Raw genomic sequence first — 18,862 nt, forward strand, 5'->3', positions numbered from 1 at the left:
AACGGTGGATGTTAATACGGAAGTTTATGCAAATATGCAGCAAAAGCTAGATTGCATTAGCGGCGCTTAAAGCTGCTGAAGCGGCTAGAGGGAATAATTCATCATTGTGACCTCGCGGTGAGAGACTGATCGTCATTATACATTAAATAAGACTCAATTTCTAAAATAAAAAAGACTTGTTGGATCTCAAATGTCTATAATATTATATTTTGCGCCAGTTACTTATACAGTTCATTCACTCTCCGCATTTCAGAGATCAAAGCCCAAACGATGCACATATTCAAACAAGCACAGATAATCTTAAAAAATTATTGCAAGTGAAATTATTAATAAAGTTGTCAGTAATAAATTCTAAGATCAAGTATATCGGTAATCATTCAGCTATCATTCACTCACAGTACCATTCACTCTTCGACCGGTTAGCCTTCACGGCAGTCTGTCGCGTAACTTCGGCCGCGGTGCACCCCCCAACAGAGTGAGTGTTTATTATTTTAACGAGTTTATTTACGTTAAATACTTGTTATTTATTATTGTTTATGTAATAGTGTGTCTTATGTGCAGCTTAAATAAATTATGTGATGTTATTAGAACATTCGTGATTGAATATAATTCAATTAATTTTACGGTAATTTTATTAGTAAACGGCATTTTTGGCTGCGGAGTAATTTTTTTGTAGTTCACCTGTGATCGAATTAAAAAAATATACATAATTTTTTTTTTTAAATTAAAATGTATAAATTTCATTCTTTTTTTAATATCACTTTTTAGATATATACATTATTAGATATATATTTATAATGTATAATAATATTCTATTAGGCATATCCGTGTATGAATTTTAGCGTCTTAATAGTACTTCGTAAGGGTGAATGAACTTTTTGTTTTATAAATTTCTTAACAAAATTCTTAACAGTGTCGATATTTGTAAGCGTTGCATTAAAATTACGCAATAATCTTACTTAATAACTTAGTACTCGTAGATTTGCTCTAGATAGACTTGAATAAACTTATAACCCATGTCTTCTATATGGGCTATAAGTATAGCCCAAGCTTATAGCGAAGTTTATTATGATAAAACTTAACCTACATTTGGACGGAAGTTTCGTTACTTCGCTACTATATGAAAATCTACTCAATGGAAAGTGGCTTATGTCAGTTGATAATTTGTACTAAGTTATTACTTTCTGGAACTAAGTCCTGTGCTGTTATCTAAAATATATGTTGAATACGTTATCTATGCTAATATTACTAAGGTGACAATTTTGTCTTCGATCGCGAATACCTCTGGATACACTACTCTGATTTGAAAAAATTTTTTACGCTGAATAGGTATTTTATTGAGAAAAATTGTAGCCTATGTAACAACATATTACAATACACTGGACTCGAGTAGGATGTTAACGCGGTTTAAACCACGTGGAGTTGCTAGTTTAATTTACTAATAAAAACACAACATATAAATTTAATTAGTGTGTAAAGACACCTTAATACTTTTGAAATTATGAAATATAGATATTTACTATGGAGTGTTTTTATGTATTACACTAGTATACCCTGTAAAAGATAGCTTGATCTTTTTGACAGATGTAAATTTTTCTGTTCGACATAACTTTGCCATGACGAACATATTATTTTCTTAATTAAATGATTTTAAAAATTGTAAAAATATTTAAAAATAATACATATAACACAAAAGTTCCTAAAGATTCAAGCGTAATCCGAAAATTTTAAGAATTTTTCTATTTTATATTATTGGTTCAAAGAAAAATTTAAATAGAAACACTGAAAATAATAGACGCTTGTACTATGTTACAACGATCGGACGGTAGGGATGTGAATAACAGGCAGTAACTGCTACAGATATCGATTACAAAAATCATATAAGATTTAGCTGTCTTACAGTATAAATTCAATTCGAATTGGATCACTAGTTCCGGAGATACATAAAAACAAACATATTTTACCATTTTATAATATTACTAAAGATAAAAGATAACTACGTAAAATTTATGAGTATTCATATTAGTAAACATTTTAACGCAATTGCAACGATCGTGTTTAACTTACATAACTGTTATAACTCCGGACACGAGTAGAAATAACAGAAGTAGTTCAAAACACATGTAATATTAACTACTGATGAAACTTCCCGGTCAAATATTTTAACAAAGCGTTTGTTGAAAATTACACCTTATTCATAATTATTTAAGTTGACTTTTATTTGCACTTAAGCTCGTTCAATGTTGAGATATCACTGGTTTATACAAATTTAAATTTAGAGACTTGTATTATACTCATTTATTTAAAAATATTTTTACAATTTTTAAAATCATTAAATTAAAAAAAATTATATGTTCGTCATTGCTAAGTTATGTCGATCAGAAATATTTACATCTGTCGAAAAGGTCAAGCTATCTTGTACAGGGTATAGCCAAGCAAAGCTAGAGCGACGCGACGATGTTTTTAATTTATTGTTATAACGTTTAATAGATTTTTTAATAAGAAATATATATTTTTATCAAATAATGTTAATATTAGAATTATTAATGGATTTCATGAACGCCATCTCTATGAAATTGGTCAATTTAAAAATTTAAAAAAATGTTAACCATTAGGGGAGTAACAATTGTCGACATCGAGGAAAACTCATTTATTGTATTTTATTAGATTTCTACGTCGCTTGCTAATTATTATTATTAATTATTATTCTATTGAATACTAGTTATCTGTCCCGGCAAACGTAAAAAGAAAAGTTATTGTTTAAAGGAATGTATATTCAATTATTTATTATAAGAATTGATAACATTAAGTGCTTAAATATATATATAAATATGAATTAAAAATAGTTACTGTATAAATCTTGACCGCGTGGAATGGTGGCAAGAATGCTAGCAGCATTTCCCCGTTGAATCGCAATTCCGATCCTCTGGGCTAAAAACGAACCAGCCCGCCTGTCACCAGTGGAGGCAATAAGGCGAGGTGTTATGTTGAAATTATTTTCTCTACTATAATATTCATACGTTATACGTATAAACCTTCCTCTTGAATCACTCTATTTATTGATGATAACTGCATTAAAATTCGTTGCGTAGCTTAAAAGATCTAAACGTATACAGCGAAAGCGTATTTGTTCAATGGATGCCATAAGAACATACGTCACATCTGATTAGAATATCTCTTCAAACTGGGGAATTGAATACTTGCGTTCAATACTATATTTTTTTATTAAATACTGCATACAAAGCAATTATAGTTTTAAGCTGAAGTCATCCTTGAAATTAAATAAATAGTATAGAAAAATCAAAATCACGCCAAGAAATATGTATATGCATATTATTGATACATATAAAATCCGTATTATAGACAAGAGTGCTTAACGCTGTAGTGGCAATTATCTACAGGCCTATACTAATAATTATTTCAATCAAAATTCCAAATCAGAAATATATGATACAATATTCGAATTAGTTATAAGTATGCAATCTTAAATACAAAGCGACCACAAACCGGAGCTTAAAACGGTTGACCTTTCCTCGAAAAAAATGTTATCAAAAATTTTCACTATCATTCATCAAGGTCACTCAAGGACGAGATAATTAAAATATACCTTATTTAGTGGTGTGAGGTTTGAAATTCCTGTAACAGACGTTGAAGATGGCAACATCTAATGCGATCAAAAAAGTATTTTACGATTTAATCAACAAATAAAAAAAGAGAAAACCAATTTGAAGGAATCAAATCAAATATATTTTAATCGAGTAGGTTCTCAAAAGTATTTTAATCGTCACGAACAAGACATTTAATTTAAATATAAAGTTGTTGGTTCGGTATTATGTAGATTCTACTTTAAAGAAGCATTTTCTTTGCAATTTTGGATCAACAACTTGAAACACCTTTATATCGTCCAGTATAGTAAGTCTGAGTTCAAGTTCTCAGCACATAAAGATCATGTGGTCGGGGTTTTAGGGTTTTTGTCTCACGCAGCCCGTTGGTCCGTTACAAAAATGGTCACAAATGTGAACAAATGACAACAAGCTGATGTTGAAATTAATATTGTGACCCAAACACATAATAACAATTCTGCAGTTTCGATTCTTTACTTATAACATAAATTTTAACTAAAGGGCCCAAGGGAAATATAAGTACTAAAAAGAAGCAAGACTTTTACAAAAAAGGATTCCACGAAATGAGATTTGATTTACGTAACAGATATAATTAAATCAATATTGATATCCAAGGGGTTTTCTAATACAAATAATAGGTATAATAAATTTATATCTGAATCGAATAGTACAATGTTTTTTTAAATTATACGATAATGTAAACAAACTCTCATTAATTATGTAACAGCCCGTAAATTCACCACTTCTGAGCAACTTTCTTCTGCTCTTAAAACAATGCTTGAACCTCATATCACCAAGCACCCACTACGTGTCGGTACAAATGTGGCAGAATTTCAGTCAACACAGGCAGACTTTTCGACTTATTGATGTTTTCCTTTATAAGAGATAAAGGATGAATTATAAACACAAATTAAGCACATGAAAATAAAATGTTCGAATTACTTGCGGAGTCATTCGTGAATTTTTAAACGACGAGTGAGCCACCAGACATAAGGAACATAACCTCTATTTTGTTAGATGTTATGAATTATTTCATACTGTGCCGAAGCATTTTTGGACAATGGTGAACACTATTATCAGACTATTTTCCAGTACGATTTATTTTAAAGGAAAAAAAAAAATAGAAACCATTTTTTAGATAAAATAGTTAACATTAACGGTCAAAGTAATATTTTTCAATTCTGACAGTACCAGTGTCTATTGTCGAAATCTTTCATGTAATATCATGTAATACATCGGATTCTTAGAGACTCTGAAATAACTATAAAATATAATAGATGTGCATTAAAAATATATTCTAGAACATACCAAAGTTCAAATAATTCCAAACATGTTTCTCATTTAAAAACAGAACACGTGTGTTCGACGGAGACAAAACAAGGCTTCGTCTTACGTAATAATACAGGCTGATCTGTTTTGAGATCGTTTTTGTTGTGCAAGGACGCTGCGATTGTTCCAAACTTCAGCGAACGATAAAGAATATCTTGTATTACCGTCTCGACTACCTTTACGTTTGCATAGAACGTACTTTAAAATAATATCACCTTATATATATATAAATAAAAATGAATGTATGTTTGTCATCTACGCTTTTCTAAACTGTTTATCCGATCGTGATGAAAATTTCGTGAGTTGTTTTGGGTACGCCCGAAGAGGTTACCAGCCTTAAAAAAATAATATTTTTTCGTGGTGTATTTGCACGTTCTTTGTATTTTATGGTGCGTATGGTAGCTAGTATTTTATAAAATACTATGTAGTCCACATTCCTTTTCATAACAGGGAAAGGGGAACACTATAATTTGAATCCATTATCCTCTGGCCCACTGGCAGGACAACGTCTGTATGGAAGTGGTGTTTGTCGAAAAGATTATTTTTATATAAACTTGACACGTCTTTTCCAGAAATATATATCAACAACATTTAACTAACTTACATAATTTAGGAACTGTCATACAAAGATCTAAGCATTTGTTCAAGTTAATCTTTAAAATTCAAGACGTTTTAGGTTTGTGTGAAAAACTTACGCCATCTTCATTATCTATATAAGTTCATATAAATGAAATAAATATATCATAATCATATATATATATTAAGTATATGATTATATATAAGCAAACTATAAATACACATTTGCGCTCTAAAAAAATTAAGCAATTTTCGCCAATGCGCCACTGACCTTAGGAACTAAGATGTAATGTTCCTTGTGTCTGTAGTTATACTTGCTTACTCACCCTTGAAATCGAAAGACAACAATACAGTATTATGTAATCAGTCAAAAGGTACCGCAGTCTTAAAATATTTGACGGTACGCGAGAAGGCTATGTTAGGGTCTATGCTGATGGACTCTGTAGTACTTATAGTTTAAATAATAACTATACGAGACTAAAAACGTAATAGTGACAATTATACAATGATACAGTTAGCTAGTATGCCTTTGAAATGTGATAGAATGCTTTCCAATATTTCTGGCGTTAATATGGCATACAATAATGTTCGTGCATTAAAAGAAAAATTACGATTGAATTTATAAACGTCACTTTCACATCACTGCACAGAATAATTAATTCTGTTCAGTGATGCGGAATCATAAGTCGATAAAAGATTTCATGATAAATGACATATTTGACTGCTTCGTTGGTGTATTACTAGTGACTATAATACTGGAGTTCCAAAAGTCGAGAGATCAAACCGCGGGTCATTGAAAATATTAGATGTTTCAGTCGATAAATTCTTACTAACTGCTCGAAGTCTGGCAATTGGCACGATGTACAACCCGTGAAGTACTCGTAAGCCTCGTAAAGAACGTAAAGCCGTTGGTCCTGTGTCTGAGCTCTTTCCGGTCGTATCGGACCCGGGGTATCGGGACTATCGGATCCGGTCGTATCTGAATATGGGAATAGAGTAACTGTATTTGCGTACACAGTATACTTCGCAAATCACTTAATAGCATGTCGTGGAGTAATCTTCTGATATCGGTCAGGAAAATGTCATTGTCATTGCCTAAAGAATCTTTGACCTATATATACAACTACATAAAGACATTCGCTGTGCTTTGCAGTCTCCTAAGGATAATAGTTAGATTTAAATAAACAACAAACGACTAACCTATCACGGAAATATCATAATATTAGAACACGACCTTCAAATTGAAGAACAACACGGACAGCCAATTAAAATACCTACGTAATATTTTTTTTTTTTTACAAATCAGCAAGCAACACGACGCTAGAGGTCACGCAAAATATGTCAAAATATCTATGTCGGATACACGATATATTACCTACAACCGTTTCAATTACAAGGTCAATAATTTTTGATCTTTTATTACAAGCACAAATAGTGATGTGAAAATGTGCGGTGAGCCATAACGTTGGGTAACCACTGAGGCAACACTAACGTGTGGCAACACTAGTCACACGTCGATATAATTTGCTATCATAAGTAAAACTTTCATTTGTTTTGTTTGTAATGGCATTGTTGTGATGGCGAATGGCGTGGATTAGGAATTGGGTGGGAAGGTTAGTTTAGGTTAGACAGATGGTTTACCAGTTTTTCTGTACTTATTCAATCACAATATTTATTAAATAAAGAAGCGATACATCTTATTGAATTTCAAATATCTACCACCGGTAAGGAATCTAACAAAAAATAATGAGAGAATTTCAGCAGGGTTCTTTATGTCAAATTTTCCAATTGTAGTTTTTCTGCTATTATTATATTATATTTTTCCATTCAAAATAGCCTGGACAAACTTCTTGTAACGATATGTGTCACCTGTTGGTTAGTGAACACCACCTCCCATAGACATTAGCTAAGAATCATTCCTTACATCACCAATGCGCCACCAATCTTGGAATCTAAGATGTAATGACTCTTGTACCTGTAGTTACAGTAGCTCACTCGACCTTCAGATCGGAACATAAGAATGATACTAATTATTGGTGGCAAATATCTGATGAGTTGGTTGTGCATACCCAGACGGGCTTGCACGAAGCCCTACTCCGAAGATTTTACGCATTATACTTCCACTTTTAAACGCAACTTAAACATATTTAAAATAGGTAATCAATATATTTGATTATTTACATAATAACAAGTGAATCATCTTCGTAGTTGTTTAAATCAATATTTAAACCGCCTACAACTGACAATATGTTGACATTAAATATACAAAACGTTCAGTTTGTAACGTGGGATCGCTAATTAGGAAGAATTAACTAGCATTAATATTATTCATCGTATATGTTATGTCATAGATCAATTATCGAAAATTAAAAAAAAAGTTTTTGCTTTGTCTGATGTATTGAAGATCGGCGGAGTGTGTAATCTACGTACATATATGATAAAATAATTTGTGAGACTTTCTATGCTGACGGTCCATTTGATGCTAACCGACAACAAAATAAATTTTAAACAGACAGAAAGCGCTTATTTCCATGGAATGTTATCCTTCAAGCACAAGAAGAATTATAAGCACAAATTCAGTGATGCTTGCCCGAACGATAGTTCTCTTCTGCTAGTCAAGAAATCAACAGCATTGAAACGTCGTACTCCTTTAAAAAAAAACAGCCATATGTGTCGGCTTGATGATGATGGATTCACACAACTTACATAAGATTTTAGCACGAATTGTAATAATGATACCATTGCTGTACTGTACGGTATTTTCCGCGTCCGAACGCAAAGACTGACACATATATTTAAAAATAGAATGATTTTCAATTCCAAATTAAAGTTCCTATTCTTAATAAAACTTCCCTGACATAACCTGAACAAAACAGGATTGTTATACGTTAATATAAAATAGCCAACCCAGTTGGCTTTGGTCGGAATTATTAATCTATGCAACAGGTGCGCCAAGTATAAGTACGTTGATGTTTGAATGCCAGAAATCTACACGCACATGCCAACAGACACAGAAAATAGAAACAATTTTTTATATTAGATTACATATTTATAAGTAGCATAGTTATTGTAATTTCGAAGTCGTTAATTGAATTACAGTCACGTTGGTAGTATTACATCCAAACCTAATAAAGTTATCACCAACGCCCAATTCCAATTTTGATCCAACATTATCAATTGTTACGCCCACTATATCATATAACAATAACATGTCGTGTGTCATCACGAATGTTTCCATATATTATCAACCAATTATATGATATTAAGGATTATGACACGCCAAGGTTGATCGTACATACTTCCTAGGACTGATTCCTATTTTTGGGTACGTATTGTTTATTTGGTTTAACATAATATAAGATTTGACCGTTATACATAAGTTTGGATTTTAGATTTAGGAGATCCGTCATGGCCCAGTTCTTGAAAGACGTGTTTCTTTAACGATGATTCTGAATTTAATAACGGGTCAATAATCAATTTAGTAACTGAATTTTCATGTGCTTAATTTATCTTTTTAATTCTATTCGTATTCGGGGGTCAAGGAAATCGTGCCTTGCGTGTGGTAAATGAGACATATATCAACCAAACTAAATTGGAACATCGTAGTGGAGTAAACTCCAAACCACCTCAAAGATCTTAAACCAGCAGTTTGATATTTACAGGCTGTTCTATTTTACGTATATATTTACGATACGGTCATAAATTCAGAAAATAATGAGCCGAGTCAACCATTGTGTAGGTCACACGAATCTTAATTTAAATATTGTGGGTTCAAATGCGATCTTGCACGAGTATAGTATAGTGCTGAATTCTTATTTATAATTCCCAATTGAATATAATATTTAAGCAATTTAAGTAACAGTCAGAGATCTAATTGAGAACTCTGCTTCAATCTCTAATTATCGTTAGTGGTAAATTTTGTAGAATTCACTGAAACGAGTTTCATACCGATTCTTCCCATTAACGACAAGCACAGAAATAAATACGAATTATACATGTGAAAATTCCGTATACGTCTACAGATTTAAGCCAGCGATACTTGGATAATATCAACTCGGTCTATCTATTGTGCCATCTGGACTTACACAGATAGATACATCGGGTAATATCTCCAATGCGTTACGCCACAAATAAAATCTGTCTTACTCAATAATTTCGTTAAAGCGCCGCTCTCATTTAATGCATTTGTGACATTGCAAATTACTTTGATTAAGTAATAATAATAACATTATGTACGGCTGTATAGCAAATAGTGTTTGTCTGTTTATTGTGATCAAATATTAAAAAAAAATATATCGTTAACTAATTATAAGAATTTAAAATGCGAGAATTTAATAAATTAGTCTTTAAGTCATATCTAAACGAATATGTAATATTATTTAGGAAACAGTAAATATCTTGAATTAGAACCTACGTTATCGCAAAGGTTCTTATGCTTCTCTGTTGTAAGGTATTTATTTACGAATCGGTGGTATAGTATGGACAAAAAACGTGCAAGCGTTTCTATAGTACTTTGATTTTAATTTGACAATGTTTAGAATATAATTCGACAAAGTACCAAAATACAGATTATACTTCAACTCGTTCAATATAGTACATTAGATTTAGAAATATTAGTAATTTAGTAAATTGACCTTTATTTTCGAAGACTTTTAAAAATACTTTTTAATGCAAATGACTTAATAACCTGAATAATTTTAAATAGGTTTTTAAATTTATTATATAAGCCTTTATGCCGAGAATAAAGTTTTCATTCATTCATTCATTCTTGAATGAAAGATTAAGAATAAAAATGAGCCTTAATTTTTATATAACAAATATCACCTCGATCTGCACAGTCTCGTACTGTGCTATATTACCCGCCTTTAAATATTTTATCATAGATTACACAATAAATATATATATTTTTTTTGTATAAATATTTGATGGTTTTATAATCCAGATTTGAAAGGTCATAAGGTAGTGATAACAATCAGTAATAAAATATCTTTTGGAACTGTCGACAATTTTTTTTATATAAACTTTTCACGGATGGACCATCCAGATTTGAAAGGTCATATATCAGTGGAAACAATCAGTGATAATACACTGTCTGTAACTGTTTTAATATCTAAATTGAAGGTAAGACGCGAATTTGAATCAGTCCTAGTTCCCATATAATATTCAAGGACCTGCGTATCTATTTCCAAAGACCGTGTACGTATCTATTAAGCTATCGCTACGTAATATACCCGGCGCCATCTAAAGGTCACTTTGAGGTCACTCGCGTAAATTGGTTACATTAAACTTGTCTTACTTCATTCCTTTCTAGTTTTTTTTATTTATTTTTTTTCGTCAGTCTATTTCGAAGCCTTTTATGAAAAACGTCGAAATAAAAAGATTTAAATGAACGCCATATTTACATCCTGTTTGTGCTATCTAGTTATCATTTATCTTATATGTCAAATTGTACTGCTTGTTACTCGAATATTAATAAAGAAAAAAAAAACCTTAATTTGGTTTCTTACATTTCAAGGTCATTTGATTATATTTTTTTGTTTTAATTATAATATTAGATCGGTGATTACCAAAGCGGTCATATACTCAAATATATATTGAAAGCTTGCAGAAGTTCCTTACATTATCAATGCTACCAATTACGAACTTTACGTAGGCATTGTCTGCGTCATCCGGTTTTTTTTTTCTATTTTGAAATAACCTCGAAAATTTCAGTTTCACATTCGATTACGAATTTTTTTTAGAGGTTGTATTTACCATAACTGATGGTAAAGTTTTGCGCAAACTTGTCTGGGTAGGTACCATCTTCTCATTTAGTGTAATTACAGGCACAAGGGATGACATAATAGATGCCATGACTAGCGACATTGATTTAATATTATCATCGCATTAACATCGTATTGATTCATTTTGTTAAGAGTATCTGTGCCTAAAGATAAATATGACCATGTATAATCAGATTACATAATTGCACATTTATACAATAAACAAAATTATCAACGATTGATCAAACAATATAAGTCATCCACAAAATAAAGTCTTATAACATATACAAGATGATTTTTTTTAAAGTTTAAACTAGATAATTGAACCAGTTTGAAACAAAATCACCCGATCTCGGTCAAGAGTAGAGAAAAGTGATAGTGTCCGGTCAAGGTGACACTCGAGTATGAGAAGTATTGCATAGCAACATCACACTTAAAGTATATGTTTGCGTAAACTATCTAGTCATTGATTCAAAGTTAGTGAATATACATTCTATCATTGATTTTTAAAATCTATAAAACTAAGTTTTCTTAATTGTGAGAACGACTTTAACTATGAAAACAAATTTGCATAATAAAATTGGCAGATTTTTAATTTAAACAGTAGCAGAAGTAAATAAGTCATTGAGATTGTAAATCAGCACGGTCAGCTGTCTTCCTAACTAGATTCAATGGTACATTAGTATTGACTAGTCGGTTAGTCGGCAGTGTCGCTAGAGGTTCCACAGGGTTCTATATTTAAGCCTTATTTCTTTTTTATTTGTATCAATAACAATATTTACAAATATGTTCATATTTTAAAGTGTCATCATTATATCGTTAAAAATTGATTGAATATTGATACTGTAAAATTTGTTAGTAAAAAAGCTAAAACATTCATTATCTAAATAAAATTTGCTAGTCTCGATGAGTTCATCAAAACATGTATAAACAAAAATTATGATGTTGTTATTAAAACAGATTATAAAAATAATGTATGCAAATCGTGAATCCGTGATGTTATCATAGAATATATTCGACATGACTATGATGTCATAGGTAAATCTAGAAAATAAATAAATTTATAAACAAAGATACGCGCAATTTATCTATCGCTAATTATATTACAAATAAGTTTATATATAAGACACTACCGATGTTGATGGTCTTAAATATTACAGTGAAAAGATATACGCTGTGAACTCGTTAACTGTAAGTAGAATTGAACTTAATCATATAAAAATATATATTCAAATATTTTCGGAAAGTGAATTAATTTAAACAATTTTAAAATAGCGTTTTCAATGTTGAACAGCATGGTGTAAGCTATAGGCCTCATATTTTGACATTTTTTGTTTATTTTGTAATTAAATGTATGTATGTATGCTGTGTTAAAATGTGTTAACATTCATATATATTTTTTAATTAAATTAATATTAATTTCATTTACATTGACAGACGAATAAAGTCAATTTAACAAATTTAGTTCATTAATTGTTTTTTCAAAAGGATTTGACATTAAGATCCGGATGTTAGCAGCGCTTCGGTCGTGAACGTGTGACCCCAGCAATTAACTCCGTTTGCAGTGACCATAAGTTTAGCAAGTTATTGATGATTTCAAATTAAATGTATGTCTGTTTAGGAGATATACATATATGACGTGACGGTATTCGATCTTATGTCATATTAGACGGGATATACCATACAAACTGAGGTCCAGGACCAACATACAACTATTTTGTGTGAAAAACTCAATATAAAATATTTTTGGCTCCACCTAAGGTTTGAACAGGAAACCTTCGAGTTCTTAAACATTATGAGCCACGACACCAAGGAAGCAACGAGCATTTTTATATAATTTGGGTAGGCGGACAGACAAATGGGCCACCTGATGGTGAGTGTTCACCACCGAACATAGATATTGAGAAATATTAACCCTTACTTACATTGCCAATGCTCTGCAAACCTTGGGGTCTAAAATGTTATGTCCATTATCCTCTAATTACATGTGACTATGCTTAGTGTAACCTTTATTCAATAATAAATCAAATTAAGACCTTCAATTCTCTTCAAACTTTCTCAACTTAACAAATAGCTGTGATGACCTAGTGGTTACAAGACGTGAATCTTAGCTTATGATTGAGGAGCGTGAGGAAACCTGTGGATCTGCCAAATGTAACTAAACCCAAAAGCTCCAAACCTTCTCCTTACAAGGTATAGAAAAATTTGCCGAGCAGTGAAACATTAACAGGCAGGCAGGTTACTTTACTTTTTTAAAACAATAGTTCAGTTTAAGTTTGAAATGTTATGTCCGAAGTAAGCGTGGCGTATGCGCACCGCGCGTGACGCAACTGTAGCAAAGGTCGCTGGAACAAGTTTCACTCTCTATGAATCTTCTACATTCCTGTTGTCTCGGATAATCGGGTAACTGAATGAATGAATTAGATTTTTCCGCTCTTTATTGACGACCTTATTTATGCGCAAATGTATGAATATGAATATTGATTATTACATACATATGTATGTAATTTAGTATTCAATTGTATAGTGCGCGGTTTTATCCACTATAAGAAGCCTGTATAAGATACACATTTACAAATATATATATATTTTTTTTAAATAGTTGTTATGAAATGGTGATATTAATATAAATACGATGTTTTAAATATATAATTAAATAAAACCAATAATTTTTCATATTATATAAATCGAAAATATTTTTTTGCTTATTTATATATATAATCATTATTTCAATATTACCTAACTAATAAATACATATTATGATACAGACATATAGAGTTTCGGCCAGATTGGCGAGTGGCCAATGCAGGCCGATAAACTTTTCACAACAAAAACGCCTTTTTACGATGATATCAAACTTTAATAATATGCCTGAACTAAATATGTAATTTTTTTTGTTTTTTTGTGAGATCAGTGGTGATTGTGACGATCAACCTGCATATAACTAATAAATATTCTGCCACGTAGGTATCCACACGTATACCAACTTACATTGGAGCAGCGTTGTGAAATAAGCTTCAAAGATTCCTCTTGAAAGAATAGCCCAGCATTTACAGGCTGCACTTTACTTACTTTCAATTAAATGATCATCGATACCTCTTATATACAACAGCTCTTATTATTTTCTTTAATAACCGCTTGAGTGTACACACGCCTTTACGTACAAGTTTTAAAACGGCCTATAATAATCGCCACATTATAAAAAAAACAAAACTTAAATCAAACAAAATTGCTGTTTTTAATATTCAAACGTTTATATATATATGTTAATATTTAATACCGTAATGAACTTTGATAATAAACAAATGACGCCGTATTAACGGAAACAACAACCACTTAAAGGATTATAATATTAACGATAAATGTGTTACGCATTATCAGAATCGCTCAGTCAACTTCTATGATAACTTAGGCACTTAATTAATCTCTCAGTGGTAAAGTTTTGCAAAGTTTATCTGATAGGTTCCACCCACTCATCGATCAGAAGAGCATTTTGAGGTGGCTGTTTCACAAGATTTATGGCTCATTATACTCGTAAGGGATGTTTTATACTTCTTACAGTGCCAACGTCATGTGAAAACGTTTTAAATAAAAAAATATGTACTAAGACTTCCTGAATGACGGCTAGATCGGCAAATCGCACAATTTAATAGGTGGAAAGAAGTAACCACACAGTTACATTAACTATTGACTCTGAACTCATTGACTTAAGTATGAAGCAATGAGATCAAGAACTTTATCTTTATTACCGTAGTATTTGAGCTTATAAAGAAGCGTCTCGTGTTCTACACAGTCGAATGCTTTAGACAAATCACAGAATACTTCAATAGCATTCTGTGATTTTAAGGCTTCATATTCCAAAATCCTAAGTTCTCTTAATGCCGATACTAAATTATAGGGTTTTTCGGTTTAAAAAAAATTCAATGGCAACCCGGAGTCTAGATATTGAATTCATCCATCCATCGGATTATGAGAGTTAGGAAGTAGAAAGTGCTCCTGTTTGAGTATTACACATCACACACTTGTGCATTTTTATATATTCCAAAGTTAGTGGTAGAAATCTGCCAGGACTCAGGAGGTTATCATCTTAAACTTAAAATGAAAATAATAAAGAATTTATTGAAGTTTAGTTACTTTTTAGTAAATACAGTTGCATTATTAAATTAAATGTACAGTTACCGCAGATCAAATTTATATGGAATTGTCTGTTAACTATATATTTAGTGATACATTAAATTATACAGATATTGCCTTTATTTTACGCAAATTGAAACGACTACCCCAACATTGATATTCACTATTTATTTTATCTAACAATATAATCTGTCATTTTCAGATGCTGATCAAAGTGCTGCTCGTTGTATCGAGCGTAGCGCTCTCTAGCTGCGACGTCTCCCACCTGGAGCCCGAGATCATCACGGAGCCTCCACCTCCAAAGCCGTATGCTTTCTCGTACACGGCCGGCAGGTACCCAGGACACACGGACCGTCAGCATGCTGAAGTGAGCGACGGAAGCGGTGTAGTCAGAGGTATATCTCTTAATAATGTTTCTTTATAAAACTGTTCTAATATTATAAATTCGAAAGTTTCTGAGGATGTATGGTTGTTATTTACCCTCTCACAGCAAAAACTACTAAATGGATTTTAAAGAAACGCTATAATAAAATAGCTTAAACATCATAATAACACAGGTTATAATTTATATTTATTTTTTTACAAATTCTTACAATAATCGTACCTTCAAGGCACTCCAATAGTAATATTTTACGTCAAAACATGTTGGTTACAATTTAATGTACTTACATAACCTACAAGAAATTTGAAATTTCTAATGCATAAAAATTAACAGTGACTCAGATGAGTATAAATACCTCTACAGCTAAAAAAACTATAATAGCAAAAAATCAAAACATCAAAATCAAATAGAGAACACAATAACGTCATTAATGGTCAACTCTTTGAATAACTAGAAATAATAAGACAAATAGACAGATTTAAACAAGAAAAAAGTCTTGGACATGATGATATCCCAAAATTAAGCTTTCAAATTCGAAAGGTACTTGCTAGGTAGACCTCTTTAGAATCTGTTTAGTAAAATCCGCCAGGAGCAAATAGTACCTGTGATGTGTCAAGAATAATACTCCTTTATAAAAAATTTGACGCGTCAGATATAAGTAAATATCGTATAATAAACTTAATACCTAAAATAATTTAGGCTTTGTATAAACTATTCGCAGCCTGTTTAAACAAGAGAATAGAGACAGACATAAAGAAGTATCATCCTGTGGAACAGGCAGGATTCCGAAAAGGTTTTTGCACATTGATCGTATTCATACTTTAGAACAAGTAATTGGAAAGCACCAAGACCACAAACAACTCTTATACCTATCTATTATTGACTATGCTAAGGCCTTTGACTCCATAACCCACAACAGCATATGGCAAGCATTAGTCCAGCAAGGGATTCCCAAAACTTATATATATATTGAAATGCATTAACAAAACCTTAAGAACGTTGGACAGATGAAATTAAAAAAAAAATGCTGGAAAAGAGTGGAAAACGAAAACGCAGATATGGAAAACTTGGAAACTGTTGAAGGACCAGTGGCCTTAACAGAACAACTCTAAATAAATATACTCTACTGTTTTACTATTCTATGTATGTATATTAAGGAAATAAAAAGGCTCTTTTATTATTTTTATAGTGCAAAAAATTTGCATTGATTTGGGCTTAATACTGATGATTAAAATTTAATAAGATATAATCCTGATTGAACCCATGTTAATTCGCGTAGGAACCCTTTTCTCTTATACAAATCAATTCGACGTAATTTTTAATTTCACCAATTTATCTTGATTTACAGGCACCTACTCCTACGTGGACCCTCGCCAAAAAGTCCGCACGGTGGACTATGTGGCTGACAGGGATGGCTTTCACCCAGTTCTGAGCGATGTACCACCGGAACACCCAGCTGACTCAGCATCAGTCGCTAAAGCGAAGGATCGCCACTTCGAGCTCTACGCTAAGATTGCTGAAGAACATGCTCACCACCCATTCCCTGATGGTAAATTTTGAGAAACTTTAAATAAAACATTTTATTTCTGGTACAACCTTTAATGTAAAAAAATTTTTAAAGTATTTTTTATAAATGTTAATTCAAAATATTGTATATGCCTTTATTATAAAATACTGTTGTCGTTATTATTCAAAGATATTTGTACTTAATTAGCCCTATCAATTTTCCAGAAACAACAGTGCCCCGACAATCAGCAGCAGTTGCAGCAGCAGCGGCGAAACACACGCAGCTCTTCAGGGTAATCGCAGAGCAGCATGCACGCATCGCAGCAGAAAGGGAAGCACTCCAGAGAGAAGAAGAAGAAAAGCAACACTTGCAAGAACTCGGACAATAAATAAAATTATATACTAACAGGACTATGGATAATGATGTACTGTCGACAGCGAAAATCCGGTACCCTTAGAAATATTTATCGAAATTAGTTTTGCCAATTCTGTAACAGATAATTCTAGAAACGAAGTCAATAACAAAAAATATCTGCTAGTTAATTTTTAATGAGAAATACTATAGCTTACATTTAGGAACCTCGATAAGGAAACACCGAGATCTACAAGCCGTGGCATCGCAAATAAACTACCTGCATTTAGATTAGGATGATGATGTTTTAATTGTAGCGCAACTTTTGAAAGGATCTCAGAACCCCACAGAGTTTGCAAATCTAATTAATGAAATTAAGAACAATGTTATTGACCTGATCTTCAACATTATTTTTTTATGTTTATATTACATTTAACATCAAGGTGATACTTAAAGATATGAATTTAGTTTTTGAACTAATTTAAGATTACATTTAGATTGCATCTTCTAAAAATCTGTACATTATTTTTTTTCTACTAGATTTATCTGGAATAATGTAAATAATTTTCTTTCCATGACGTTCTTAATCGTACTAAATGAACTTAAATCTAACTTTAAACATTTGTGATATAACATATAAAATACAAATCAAAAATGTTAATTTAATTTCACAATGAAGAAGGAGGTACTTTTGTAATTTTATAGTTTTCGTACGATTGCCATATTGAAATTAAATTAAACATAATATTATGTAGATTGTATTTTTCTTGCTAAATAATTTCTCCTACGAACGAATTAGAACAATTCAGAGACTTTTTATAACTTTTAATAACTAGATAATTTAGATTCCTATTTTTATTTCAAGACTAAGAATCCGGAACACACAACCAGATAATTTTCTTACGCTGATCAAGTGAACTACTGGTGCAAATCACCCTCTTGCTTTTGTAAACTATAAATATTAATACTAAGTTTTCATATAGTTGCTAGTTTGTTCTTATAAATTTTCTCACGCTCGCCTTTATTGTGAAGAAACTTGCCTAGACCTAGATAGGTACGAGCAAAATGGGCACCTAATCGTAAGTGGTCACCACTGCTCATAGATATTGGCGACGAAATATTCATAACCACCAAACGTGGGAGATGTTATGTCCCTTGTGTCTGTAGTCATACTGATTCATTTACCCTTCAAATAGGA

The 18,862-nt window shown here is 31.6% G+C and overlaps 1 protein-coding gene across 1 annotated transcript; it reads left to right on the forward strand.

Annotated features, from left to right (window-relative positions):
• Positions 1 to 354: 354 nt before the first annotated feature.
• Positions 355 to 18,418, forward strand: LOC113395582 (cuticle protein 21-like). Its single transcript, XM_026633202.2, has 4 exons — positions 355 to 475; positions 15,627 to 15,819; positions 17,155 to 17,355; positions 17,538 to 18,418. The coding sequence occupies exons 2-4, from the start codon at positions 15,627 to 15,629 to the stop codon at positions 17,699 to 17,701; spliced, it is 558 nt and encodes a 185-aa protein (XP_026488987.2). The 5' UTR covers positions 355 to 475; the 3' UTR covers positions 17,702 to 18,418.
• Positions 18,419 to 18,862: the final 444 nt, after the last annotated feature.

The sequence above is a fragment of the Vanessa tameamea genome, chromosome 21 (genome assembly GCF_037043105.1).
Source record: "Vanessa tameamea isolate UH-Manoa-2023 chromosome 21, ilVanTame1 primary haplotype, whole genome shotgun sequence".
Lineage (NCBI taxonomy): Eukaryota > Metazoa > Arthropoda > Insecta > Lepidoptera > Nymphalidae > Vanessa > Vanessa tameamea.